Source organism: Trypanosoma cruzi, genomic scaffold, assembly GCF_000209065.1.
Source record: "Trypanosoma cruzi strain CL Brener 1047053516787 genomic scaffold, whole genome shotgun sequence".
NCBI classification, from domain to species: domain Eukaryota; phylum Euglenozoa; class Kinetoplastea; order Trypanosomatida; family Trypanosomatidae; genus Trypanosoma; species Trypanosoma cruzi.
Genome location: NW_001849459.1, coordinates 23,790 through 36,420, shown reverse-complemented (window position 1 = coordinate 36,420; position 12,631 = coordinate 23,790). Strand labels below are relative to the sequence as shown.

Genomic DNA, 12,631 nt, shown 5'->3' with positions numbered 1-12,631 from the left:
CTTGGGGTTCATAGGGGCTTCTGTTAGTAGGACGCTGTGTGACTCCGGGTTGACGCGCAGCTCATTGTAGAAGGTGTGATGCCAGATCTTCTCCATGTCATCCCAGTTGGTGACGATACCGTGTTCGATAGGATACTTGAGCGAAAGCACGCCACGCTTTGCTTGAGCCTCGTCGCCAACAAAAAGCTTCTTGCTGGCGCTTCCCATCATCGCTTGCTCGTTCTTTGGTCGGCCAACAATGGATGGAAACACATGGCGCGGCGCATCATCGCCGGAGAAGCCGGCCTTCACCATGCCAGAGCCGTTGTCACAGACAATAGCGGACTGTTCTTCGTCAGACATCCTTAGAAACAAAAAAAAACGCGATATAAACAAAAAACCTAAAAAAGTTTTTCTCCCTGGTTTGTTTGTTATGTGAAAAAAGAAGAAGAAAAAACAAGAAATGGACAAAGATCAAACCGCCGTGAGGGTGAGCATCACACACAAAAAAAAAGTCAACGACCACCAACAAGCCATCAAAGCTCAAAGCTGCAAACTCCTATCGACTAGCTCGCTCACGCAAACATGGAGGAAGGTTTGAAAAAAAAAATCTCTTGAATGTTCAGATTCCGATTATGACTGGCTTGAAATTATTATTAAAAGCTCCTTCAGTAAATCAACACTTGAAAAAAAGATATATATATATGGGAACGCGATCTCAGAAACCTTACAAGGACAGAAAACGGTAAGCCCACGGAAGAAAAATAATTCCGGTGATAGGAAAACTATTCACCTTTATGCAGAGATTACTAAAAGCATTTGTTGTGCACAATGCTTGGGCCTGCCTCGTCATACTCACTCTTCTTGATCCACATTGTCTGGAATGTCGTAAGGGATGAAAGGATGGAGCCTCCAATCCATACACTGTACTTCCGCTCCGGTGGCGCAACAACCTTCGGCTTAATTGAAGAAGGTGCAAGGTTACTGATCTCCTTTCCAAGACGCTCTGGAAGATTCTTGAACATTGTGGTGCCGCCAGAGAGCACAATATTCCCGTACAGGTCGCGACGCACGTCAATATCGCATTTGTTGATGGACTGGAAGGTCATCTCATGGAACCCGGGGGCTTCATCGAGGCCAATCAACATGGGCTTGAAAAGCGCCTCGGGGCAGCGGAAGCGCTGGTTACCCACCTGCATGATTGTGCCATCTGGGAGCTCAAACGGCTCCTCGTTAACAGTTTTGGCACTGTTCGTCACCTCTTCATCAAAGTCCAAAGCAACATAGCACAGTTGTTCCTTCACATTCCGAACAATCTCCTTCTCGGCAGACGTAGTGAACGTCATCCCACTCTCCATCAGAAGCTTCATCAGATATTCCGTGAGGTCCCGGCCAGCCATGTCCATACGGCGAATGGCATGTGGGAGAGAGTATCCCTCGTAAATAGGGACGGTGTGGGTCACGCCATCACCAGCATCAAGAACGATACCGGTGGTTCGTCCGGACGAGTAGAGTGAGAGCACTGCCTGAATGCCAACGTACATGGCGGGGACACCAAAGGTCTCAAACATGATCTGTGTCATCTTCTCACGATTTTGCTTGGGGTTCATAGGGGCTTCTGTTAGTAGGACGCTGTGTGACTCCGGGTTGACGCGCAGCTCATTGTAGAAGGTGTGATGCCAGATCTTCTCCATGTCATCCCAGTTGGTGACGATACCGTGTTCGATAGGATACTTGAGCGAAAGCACGCCACGCTTTGCTTGAGCCTCGTCGCCAACAAAAAGCTTCTTGCTGGCGCTTCCCATCATCGCTTGCTCGTTCTTTGGTCGGCCAACAATGGATGGAAACACATGGCGCGGCGCATCATCGCCGGAGAAGCCGGCCTTCACCATGCCAGAGCCGTTGTCACAGACAATAGCGGACTGTTCTTCGTCAGACATCCTTAGAAACAAAAAAAAACGCGATATAAACAAAAAACCTAAAAAAGTTTTTCTCCCTGGTTTGTTTGTTATGTGAAAAAAGAAGAAGAAAAAACACGAAATGGACAAAGATCAAACCGCCGTGAGGGTGAGCATCACACACAAAAAAAAAGTCAACGACCACCAACAAGCCATCAAAGCTCAAAGCTGCAAACTCCTATCGACTAGCTTGCTTCTGTACACAATCAATTGAAGAAATTTCCGATTTAGAGAGATGAGCATGCTGAAAAGTCCGTAAACATGTAAGGTTGCTACACAAACAAAAAGAGTGCATTATAAAGGGAAAGAGCATCCTCTCCATTCTGACCAGAAACGTTTCTGTTCTTCACGCAATTTAAATCAAAAAGTAAAGAAATGGATATTTAATTTACAAGGCTTGAATAAATTTCTCGAAGTATAAAAACAATTTTCATTGGAAATCAAACTTCCTTTATTCTATTCAAATTGCGTGAGAATTTCTGCAATTTGCTCAATTTTGCTCAAAAAATGACACTTTCAGGTAGAAAAAATCCAATGCTCAGCTGTGATATGTCAAAGAAAGAACAACTTTTTTAGAAATATATTTCATGATAAGTCGTTATATATGTAATCATAAAATAAAGCATAATTGAAAACAATATTGAATACACATCTTTTTTTTTTTTCCACTTTGGTCATTATATAAATCAATAACTCAATAGATAAATCTTGTTCAAAGCTATAATACTACCCTTCCACAATGCTTTTGACGATGATAGAACTCAAACCTCTGTGATTCCCTCTGATAAAAGGACCTTCCTGAGCAACTGATTTAGTTTGCAGAGAACAGGATGTTTTTTTTTTTTTTACAATAATGGTACGAATGTTTGTTCCAAAGAAAAATTCAACCGAATTGCGCACTTTGCCATATAGTCCACATTGAACTAAAATGAGAAACGGGCAAAAACAAAACAAAACTCTTTATATAGATTTAAAATTTAAAAATATACCACACAAAAAAATTATTGAGAAGCATCAAAGCCTTTTAAAGGTCAAAAAAGATCCAGAAGAAAAGTGGCGTAATTTACATTCTGAATGCCTAAAAAGAAAAGAAGGCAGTAGCTGAAAAAATACAAATAACAAAAAAAAAAATCACTAGATGGAATCTTCCAGGTATTTCTCTCCGCGCAAATATATACAAAGTAAAAACGAAAAACAGTATACATGTATATATATAGAAGTAGATTCCCCCATAAAATACGGAATTCTACCATCACTTTTGAATTTCAGCACTAAAATTATCACACGTTAAAGCGATGTTTACGCTTGCTGTCACCATAGTCAGCACAATAATCATCATGAAATAGACAGTGGTTGGAGTGGATAACTCATTCTCCCATGAACCGGCAGACGTAAAATAAGGTTCTGCGTATATTACCGTAAAAGAAATTATTCTTTCAACAAACACTTGTGTTGGTATCCATCGATACTACTATAAAAAAAAGAACCTCTCGTGAAAAAATTTTTGTTTGGGTGAGTACGTCAAATGGCCCGCCAAAATTTTTCCCAATTACTGTCTCAACCAAATTAAAAAGAAATGTGGTCCCTAAAAATAATAATAATAATAATGAATAAGAGAGAAAAGGACCCCACAAAAATTGCGTAGATAAAGTAATTTATTGAAGCAACCCGACAGATTGTGGGAAATACAATAACAGCCCCGTAAGCAAAAGAATAGGTAAATAATATATTTCCACAGATACATTTCTAGAAAACTTTCCCCCCTCAAATTCTCCGTAAAAAAACCCACTCATGAAAGCACAAACAGACACTGTGAGTTCAAAGGCGTACACCACAAAATTAACACTTGGTTTCATTCCATCACCCAATGAGCCCGTCAAAGAAAATCTAAACGCAGACACACACACACACACACACTGAGAGAAAAAAAGAAGCAAAATTTAAGAAACCTAACCGATTAAAGCAAAAAAAGGAAAAAAATATTTTCCGGGAGGCAAAAAACATCCGCGTGAGGTCGTTTCCATCCAATATCTTCTTCATACATCACACCTTCCAAAACGCCATGCCGTTGAATCTCACTTTCGGGTGTTTTTGCAACAATCAAAAGGAAGAGTCCAAATAAAAGAGAATAAAAAAAAGTGAATTTAAAATAACCATTTTCTTTTTACTTCTTCTAAATCAACAGTTTTATCTTCTGTAGGGATCATTTCAGATTAGCTGTTTGTATAAATCCATAAAAGGCTATAAGTGGAATTTATTGGTTGTGTTTCTGACGATAGTATAACTGGTTGGTGTTCCAATGATTCAGTTTAAAATTTAATGATACAATTAAAAAAAAAAAAAAAGAAACTTACACAAAACCCATCTATTCAGCATGACACCTCCCTTTAGATTTACATATCCAATGAGAATTGCAGCCTCCATATTGTCCACGTGAATTGTAAAGAAGTAAGCTTTTCGGATAACTCCTGTAAACCGGATTTCCTCTGTTTGCTTTAAATTTGATCGGTGCAATAAAGACTTTCTTGAGTTTATTTTTAAAAGGTGTAAGGTTCGATTTCCCCCGTACTGCCGCAAAAAGTATCCCAAAACATTTGTCCCTCGAAGTTCAGGTCATTTGTTTTGCAAAAAAGAAGGCCATAAAAGTCATATTTTTCTACATATATATATCCGTTAAGGAAAATAACGCGTCAGCACACGCCGGCACAAAATCGCCAGCTTTATATAATTGTTCCGTTTCGAATGAAAAACAGTAAATCGACCATATCGCCGGGAATGTGACCGACAAAAACAATCCACCAATCATAGATCTGCAGCAAGATATTTGTGAATGGCCTCTGAATAAAATCAAAAAATAAAGAAAGAAAAAAAGGAAGAAAAATGGAAATCAATAAAATAATATTTTCGCCTATATATAAGCAGTTATTCTAAAAATAAACTTAGGCAAGAGAAAAAAAGTATTTGCTAAATACCAACAATAGAAAAATGACATTTTACCAGCGATCGCCCTTGCAGACGGCATCAAGTGGGGCCGCTGCACTCTTGCCGTCTCGTTTCTTCCGCCACCACAGCGTCGCATACGAAGGTGCTGGGACCCCAACGGGTTTAAAGGGCATCCTTCCCACCATTCCACTTACACTCATAAAGCGGAACAAAGACAATTGATCACAACGAGGACAATGATCATTACGCAGCGTGAGCTTCCGATAATAACTGTTGGAAACAAGAAACTCATACATATATCCGCATCTTACACACGAAAACACAGCCATTATATGGTGTACTAATTGTAATGCAATTTTCCCTTCTTTGTTATACCTTTGCCTTATTTTTCATGCACGATTAGAAAGGAGGAAAAAAGTCGTTCACCATCGGCCAAAAGAAAAAAAACAAAGCACACAAGAACAGCAACACCAAAAGCCGCCCCCACAATAAAGACATAACGCCAGAAAGAAAACACGCAACAGGTCTCCCATGAAAAAAAACCCGCCCCTCGACCCCCCGCGGCGCGCCCGTGGCGGCCGAGCCGGGCGAAACCCGCGCCTTCTGCGGGCGGCGGGGCGCGCCGCAAGCGCCCGGGATCCGGGACGGGAGCGCCGCCCAAAACAGAAGGGGAGAGAGGCGCTCGTGCTGCCGCGGGATCGCGGCTTTTGTGAGGGCCATCGCGTCTCCCGGGAGTTTGTGGAGAGAACGATCGAGGGGGAGCTGGCCGGCTTCGTTGATGCTCGCGTGTCCTGATACACCGGGCGCGCTTCTTTACGACGCTTTTCTGTCGTATGAATTTTTGGAAGGATACGACTTTAGCGGGGCAGAGAACCGATGGCGGCTGGACAATTTTTTATTTTTCACCCACCCTCTTTTGATTCCCACCGCGCGGCGGGGTCTTGTGGCTGGAGGATCCCAAATTCTGCTACTTCGTAAGTAATTTATGAATATATATACATCCCGTGACGAGAGTGAACGGGCCACAATTGTGGCTAATGAATGATGTATATACACTTACTTGTTCTTAAACTTTGAGGATATGTTGGATCCATTTTTATTCCATTCATCCCTTTCTTATTCCTATCTTGTTTGTTTTCTATTATCGATAAACTCAGGATTCGGCCAGCGGCCCAGAAGATCATGCTGAAATATGCTGGACCGCTGTCGTTCCATTACCATCTTCTCTTTCCGTCTTTGATATACGCAAAAACTAAAAAAATGGAAAAAAAAAAGAAATTATTCTATAGCTCTGTGAATGTGAATTGATTATGTTACCCAAGATTAACACGCACAGGAACTACCTTTCAGCGATTGGTAAAAAAAAAAATATTGAACTTCTGTCTTCGAAACGTCTCGCTAACAATGGCATTTTGTCCAAGGCAATTGTGGATAGAAACGATCGTTCTGAATTGGCATTTATTCCAACTTTCGATGAAAGTGATTTTCACCACGGTGGTAATAAACGTGTTGAGTCATCCCATTTCCTACCAATGTTGCGTCTACTAAACGCAAGCGCAACTGCTATAACTGATGACGATCTCAAGGAACTTGCCAACAATCGTGGTTTGATTAAAGTTGTCTTGGAGGATTGCCACAACCTAATTGATGTGAGTTCATTGTCTTATATTTCCACATTGGAAGAAATTCATCTTCGTGGTTGTTCGAAGGTCTCATCTATTGGTGGTATTGGGCGACTTCCTATGCTTTGGCTACTGGATTTAAGTCAGACTGCGGTGACAGCCAATGATTTGAAAGGTCTTCGTGAAAGCAGAAGTTTGGTGAAAATCCGTCTTGATGACTGTAAGAATCTTAATGCAGTAAACTGTTTGTCATGTATCACGTCTATTGAAGAAATTTATATTCGTGGGTGCAAAAACGTAAAGCATATTGGAAGTTTGGGATTGCTTTCGACATTGCACACACTTGATGTGAGCAAAATGCCAATAACCAATAAGGGTTTGCTTGGGATTGGCGCGAGTTGTGGTCTGGAAAGAATTTTTTTGGGGGACTGCAAACTGCTGTCAAATGTATCCACTCTCTCTTCTATACGAACACTCAGGGAGATTTCTCTCAACGGATGCGTACGGCTAGAAAGCGTTGGCGTTTTGGGTGTACTTCCATCACTTTCTCTGCTTGATGTAAGTAAAACTTCTTTGACAGATGAGGGACTAGATGGTCTTTCTGTAAATAATAGTTTGAGGAAAATTATTCTTGATGACTGCGTTCGATTAACAAATGTTTCCGAACTTTCTTTTATTAAAAGCCTAAAGGAGATTTACCTTACTGGATGTATCTCTATATCAGGCGTTGGCGTTTTGGGTGTACTTCCATCACTTTGTGTGCTTGATGTAAGTAAAACTTCTTTGACAGATGAGGGACTAGATGGTCTTTCTGTAAATAATAGTTTGAGGAAAATTATTCTTGATGACTGTGCTCGATTAACAAATGTTTCTGAACTTTCTTCTATTATATCTTTGAGGGACGTACGACTTCGTGGATGTAACAAAATGACAGGTATTTCCGGTCTTGGCTCGCTTCCTGAATTGGACTCACTTGATCTAAGCATGACTGCTGTGACAAGCAGAAGTCTAAGTGGTTTAGGGGTTTCTCCGAGCCTGTCAAAAATTTTTCTTGAAGATTGTTGGAACTTGACATCCGTGCACACACTTTCCAGTATTTTGACACTGGAAGAAATTTACCTTCGTGGATGTATCCGGGTGACCGATGTGGGTGCTCTCGGCACGTTACCTGTGTTGTGCCTTCTTGATGTAAGTAAGACTTCCGTGACGGACGAAGGGCTGGATGGCCTGTCTGCTAGTCCTACATTAAAGCGAATTCTTCTTGAGGATTGTACAAGAATTACTACAATTGCTGCTTTGACCTCTATTCATACTATTTCGGAGGTAAATGTTTGCGGCTGTTCAGGTGTAAAAAGTTTTCTCTCAACCCCATAGTTTTTGGATTTTTGGGGGGGGTATATAAGTATAAGCAGTAACGCGCAAAGTAGTGTCTTATAAAGTTTTCTGAAGTCACGTATTTTAAAATAGTTCTTTTTTTTTTTTATGTGTGCGTTCTTTATATTGGGAGCGGATGTTTAAGGTCTCATTTTGATCCAATCAACTTTTCTTATTTTATTTTTTTTTATTTTGTTGTTGTTGTTGTTGTGAATTTTATTTACTTTGGTTCTGTTATTTTCCTTGTTATATATATTCTAAATGTGGAGAATTACTTCCAATACATGTTGCTTTTGCTCTGACAAGGTTGGCTTCTATTGTGGACTTCATGGAGTAGACATTGTGGACCTAATGATGCTTTTTTCTTTGGAATTCGACAGTGTTCACCAAAAAATAAGGTGATTCAAAGTTATTTATTTTGAAGAAGAGCGAAATATGGGCTGAACCAGATGCGGCAAAAATTTTTATAGCATTACTAGGGAATTAGCCTAGCGGCAGACTTCAATGATTATTTATTTCCCAAAAAGAAACCAAAGGCGATAATGGTCAACCTTCTCGATGGACGCAGCGTTCTTGTGGCGGGTAGTTTTTTTTTAGGAGTCGCAACTACTCACAAAGACGCCAATTTACCGTTGCAACACGTGGTGTTATTGGTGCCAACACCAGTTTGAGGAAGTATGGGAGGTTTTTATTGGGTTTTCTCCTCAGAAAAAGAAAGAAACCATGAAGAAGCTCGAAATACGGTTCTTTGATAATGAGAATCGGAAATTGACAGGGGCAGGGGCAGGGGTTTTGTAAATAGCATACACTGCAATTACACACGCGCTTTGTGTCACACCGTTCTCAATTGTGGAAGAAGAAGAAAAGGTGCCAATATGGGCGTTTTATCTCGTTGCCAGGCGCCACAGATGATAGAAATGATTATGAGGTCTAGGTGAAATTGAGACTCATCCCCGCTTACTCGGACGCGGCGCTTTTTACGGGAATGGCGATGCCACTAGAGTAAACCAAGACGGCAGATTGGATGCCACAGAAAGAGAGACAGGGAGAGAGAGGGTGTTCATGTTGGGAAAGCGGAGTGCCACGAACCACACAACCGCACCGCGGAGCGACGGTGGAAGGAAAAAGATTGATCCAAAGTATAAAGCGGTTTTTATTGGTAGCCCATTTTAATCAGCTAAACTGCACCAATTCACTTGCTTAGAAGCACACGAGTCAACTTTTGAGTGTACCGGAGTTAAGCACCATATCTGTAAGGAAATTAGAGGCGTCTCCAAAGTTGGTCACAGGTAAAAGACTCTCCAGAGGGATTTGGGGCACCTCCTTTAGGAATTCAGGCGGATTTCTTATTGCGGAAAAGAAGTGGGAGCAAACTCCACCTTTGATCGCCGCGGCGGAGGCCCGTGTGGAGCAATTTTCATGAAATGGAATTAACAATTTCTTAAACGAACACCTCCAAATCCAACTGGACAACGGCAAGGCGTTGGCAGAAATCCCTGACCTTAACTAAGACATTGTTGTGAATTACGGCTACTGCTTTGTTGTTATTGTTTTGAGTAAATATTGAAGGAGCTTGTTTTTGTTTTTGTTTTTGTGTGGGAGGGAAATTTCTCGATTTTTAAAAAAGGCCCAACAAGGCACGCTCTATTGAAATGAGAAAGAAAAACCTTTGGGTTTTGTTTCTTCTTTGTTTTTAATGAGACATTTGCGAAGCTTTTTTTTTTACGTTGAGGCGCGCTGGTTTGCATGAAAAGGGTAGTGATAGACTTAAGACCCAAGGAGTCTTATGCGGAGGGACATATTGAGGGAGCGTTCAATTTTCCTTGGGAAAGCATTCGGGCAGATGCATGTGGGTTGCCTCCGCGCGATGTAGCCCTCATAGCGATCTGCGATGGTCAGATGGATTTGGATATTGTCGAGGCGTATTTGAATCGGTTTCATTTTGCATCATTGGAGGTCAGACGGCTAAGCAAAAATGACGAACTTGTGTGTGAGTTGCCGAAAGGGACGTGCTGGTCTCCAAATCCTTTTCTTTCAGAGGTGATAACTGAGATTGAGGTGAAGAATGGTGGTCCTTCTTTTGCACTCGACGTGGGTTCAGGAACTGGGAGGGATATGGTCTACCTGGCGTCTCGAGGCTGGAGTGTTGTTGGAATTGAAAATCGATTCCGGCTGATTGAGCAGGGCGTTGCGCTCAGTAAAAAGCACAACGTAGATTGCCGCACCCTTTATATCCATTGCGAGTTGAAAAAATTCTTTCCTGTTAAATTTGAAGGCCCAGATCTGCTACATGTATGTCGCTTTTTGCATCGGTCTTCCTTGGAAATGCTGCTCAAGCTTCCTCGTCGAGGCGGATTCCTCGTCTACAGCCATTTTTTAGACGGATGTCAAAAAACTGAGGTGGGACATCCATCATCGATCGATGGATTTTTTCTTTGCGGAGAGCTACGTCAGATACTTTTTGGTGCTGGGTACACCGTTATTATCGAACGGGAAACGACGTTGCCAGACAAACGGCCCTTGGTACACATTTTTGCCCAGCGCACGAGGTAAATCTATGCGTTTTTGTAGTTTTCCATCAGTTTGCGGAAATGTGAGAAGGCAGCGTCGCCTCTCCGTGGAAAAGAGCATTGGATAAATTCACGTTTTTTTTTATCTCAATTTTCAATTCTTTTTCAAAACTCCGCGCGTCCGCAGAAGAAATGGTGGTCTTCTTTTTCCCTTTTTAGGAGCTTGTGCAGAGAATGTTCACGGGGCGAGCTGGCTAACTTAATTAATGTATGTGTATATCCTGATAAAGCAAACTCTGTGCGGCATTTTTTTTAGCTTTATGATTCCTTGGTTGACCGCGATTCTAGGAATCAGAAAACCAATGGCGTCTAGACGACTTTGATTACTTTATTTCATTTTTATTTTTACAGTCAAACCTGATTCCTGCAAGCGCATATAAAGAAATGGCGATGGGTCCTTTTACACGGCAACGGAGTGGAGCCTTATCGGTAATCGCATGGCGGATCTGGTACGTCAGCGTGGCGATGTACAGGCGCAACTCACCTAAATGGATGAAAAGGAACAGTCGGGATCAATGGCGACAGCCAGCGCCACCATAAGCGGCTCAAGATTGATTTCAGGAAACATCGCAAAGCACCGGGAGGGATCCAATCCTTACAGGGCACATCGCGGATCTCCGGGCGCCTCAAGTACAAAATTTTGAGACCCAGTTGCTCCTGCACATCGTGTGGGGACGGGCCGTCAGTTGGGGGGCGCGGCGAGGGCTGACCATCGCGGAAACGCCGAGATCGAAGTTGCACTACGCCGTCGCCGCCGCTGCCGCGCGGTGCGTGTGTCCGCAGAAAACTGCAATGATGAAGAAAGGGGACAGAGACGCAGTGCGGTCCTCGTCCATCTCGGTTGGTTGTGGCAACAGCGACGCCATCCCTCCAGATTGCCTGCGGCAGCGCCTGTCGCATTCAGCAGCGGTCGGTGCCTTCCTTCTCCCACCGGGACGCCACTCCACCAACGCCGTCGCTCGCCTCCTCCCCCCACCGACACAACGGGGGAGCAACAGCGGGAGATGCGACATGTGCGAAGAACACGCGGCCACAGAGTCCCACTGCACCCACCATGGCCAAGCAAAAGAGGGCTGCACAGAGCACCTTATCCAAATCCTCGGCCATCATACGCCTTACAAATGAGGAAGGGAGACATGCCAACAAAACCGTCGGCTCCATTCCTGCCCTTCTTTAGAACACAACACAACAACAAAATAAAGGCCAAGCGCACACCAATGCGGGCAAGCACAGACACACATCGTCGTGACGCCGTCGGTGCGCGCACAGGGAGGAAGAGAATGCTGCGCCCCACGGCAGACACGGCTCGCACAGTGCACACGCCGCAAAACAGCATCCACAAAACAAACGCACACACCACCAGGAGTCACCTACCGTGGACGAGGAGGAACAACACACAGCCTCCGCCTCCAGCTCAATCCCACGGACAACGGGATACGGCCACAGCCCGCTGCCGGCACACAGCGCACGCGGAGCAAGCAATCACCCAAAGAGCCACACGCGGAAGCGGATCCCCACCCATGCATGACGCGGCGCCTCACTCCACGCGGTCACACGGAATGCACTGTTTCCTCAATGGAACTTATGCCTCGTCCATCCCTTAAAGATGCTTCCTCTAATAATGGGGCTTGGAACACCATAGAAAAAAGTGAAAAACGCAGTAATACTGCAATAATGCCGGCCACAATCATCCTCCAACTAAGGTGCAACTCTCCAACTACGCCGCGTATGCACGAACAAGTAACATACCATATAAAAACCACCCAATGTTTTTCACCAGGAACCAAACAACCCCCTTTCCCTCCCTGATTTCTTCCGTCACTGCTACGATCAATAGCGTCGGACATTTTGGCATTTGTGTGCGGTGCTGCCGCATTGGGCTGGTGCACCTGCAGCGTATGCACACATAGGCATCCAAAAATATATAAATCCAAAAGTGTTTTTTTGCCAAATCAAAGCTGCCCCATTCCCCAATTTGTTCTCCTATTTCCGTGGTTATTCCTCACTTCGGAGAGCTGCATATCCGCCAAAGTCTCCGGATGACACTGACACTTGGTACTGGCACACCTCTTCCTCCCAGAACACCGAAGCTCACGGCTTTCATCGTCGCTCACATTATCGGAATTGTCGACTTCAAATGTCTGCCAGTCGTTCATCGGCGTGCTGGCTGCGTGCTGCACGTAAA

At 43.5% G+C, this 12,631-nt stretch overlaps 5 protein-coding genes across 5 annotated transcripts, besides 12 other annotated features; 2 read left to right on the top strand and 3 right to left on the bottom strand.

The window, feature by feature from the left end:
- Window positions 1–342, bottom strand: Tc00.1047053510571.39 (actin, putative; the record flags this gene model as incomplete). Its single annotated transcript, XM_802170.1, has 1 exon — window positions 1–342. A coding segment is annotated over one exon (342 nt), but the record flags the coding sequence as incomplete, so codon positions are not given.
- Window positions 1–12,631: a sequence feature (heterozygous, non-Esmeraldo-like haplotype).
- On the bottom strand, window positions 789–1,919 carry Tc00.1047053510571.30 (actin, putative; the record flags this gene model as incomplete). Its single annotated transcript, XM_802169.1, has 1 exon — window positions 789–1,919. The coding sequence occupies one exon, from the start codon at window positions 1,917–1,919 to the stop codon at window positions 789–791; it is 1,131 nt and encodes a 376-aa protein (XP_807262.1).
- Window positions 2,897–2,925: a sequence feature (AT_rich).
- Window positions 3,524–3,545: a sequence feature (AT_rich).
- Window positions 3,835–3,854: a microsatellite.
- Window positions 4,246–4,282: a sequence feature (AT_rich).
- Window positions 4,777–4,824: a sequence feature (CT-rich).
- Window positions 5,435–5,506: a sequence feature (GC_rich).
- Window positions 5,612–6,064: a mobile genetic element.
- Window positions 6,191–7,876, top strand: Tc00.1047053510571.20 (leucine-rich repeat protein 1 (LRRP1), putative; the record flags this gene model as incomplete). The annotated part of the gene is made up of 1 exon (XM_802168.1): window positions 6,191–7,876. The coding sequence occupies one exon, from the start codon at window positions 6,191–6,193 to the stop codon at window positions 7,874–7,876; it is 1,686 nt and encodes a 561-aa protein (XP_807261.1).
- Window positions 8,044–8,112: a sequence feature (A-rich).
- Window positions 9,450–9,471: a microsatellite.
- Tc00.1047053510571.10 (hypothetical protein, conserved) lies at window positions 9,623–10,429 on the top strand (the record flags this gene model as incomplete). Its single annotated transcript, XM_802167.1, has 1 exon — window positions 9,623–10,429. One exon carries the CDS (start codon window positions 9,623–9,625, stop codon window positions 10,427–10,429), a length of 807 nt encoding a protein of 268 aa, XP_807260.1.
- Window positions 10,604–10,780: a mobile genetic element.
- Window positions 10,604–11,207: a mobile genetic element.
- Tc00.1047053510571.5 (retrotransposon hot spot protein (RHS), putative) lies at window positions 12,399–12,631 on the bottom strand (the record flags this gene model as incomplete). Its single annotated transcript, XM_802171.1, has 1 exon — window positions 12,399–12,631. A coding segment is annotated over one exon (233 nt), but the record flags the coding sequence as incomplete, so codon positions are not given.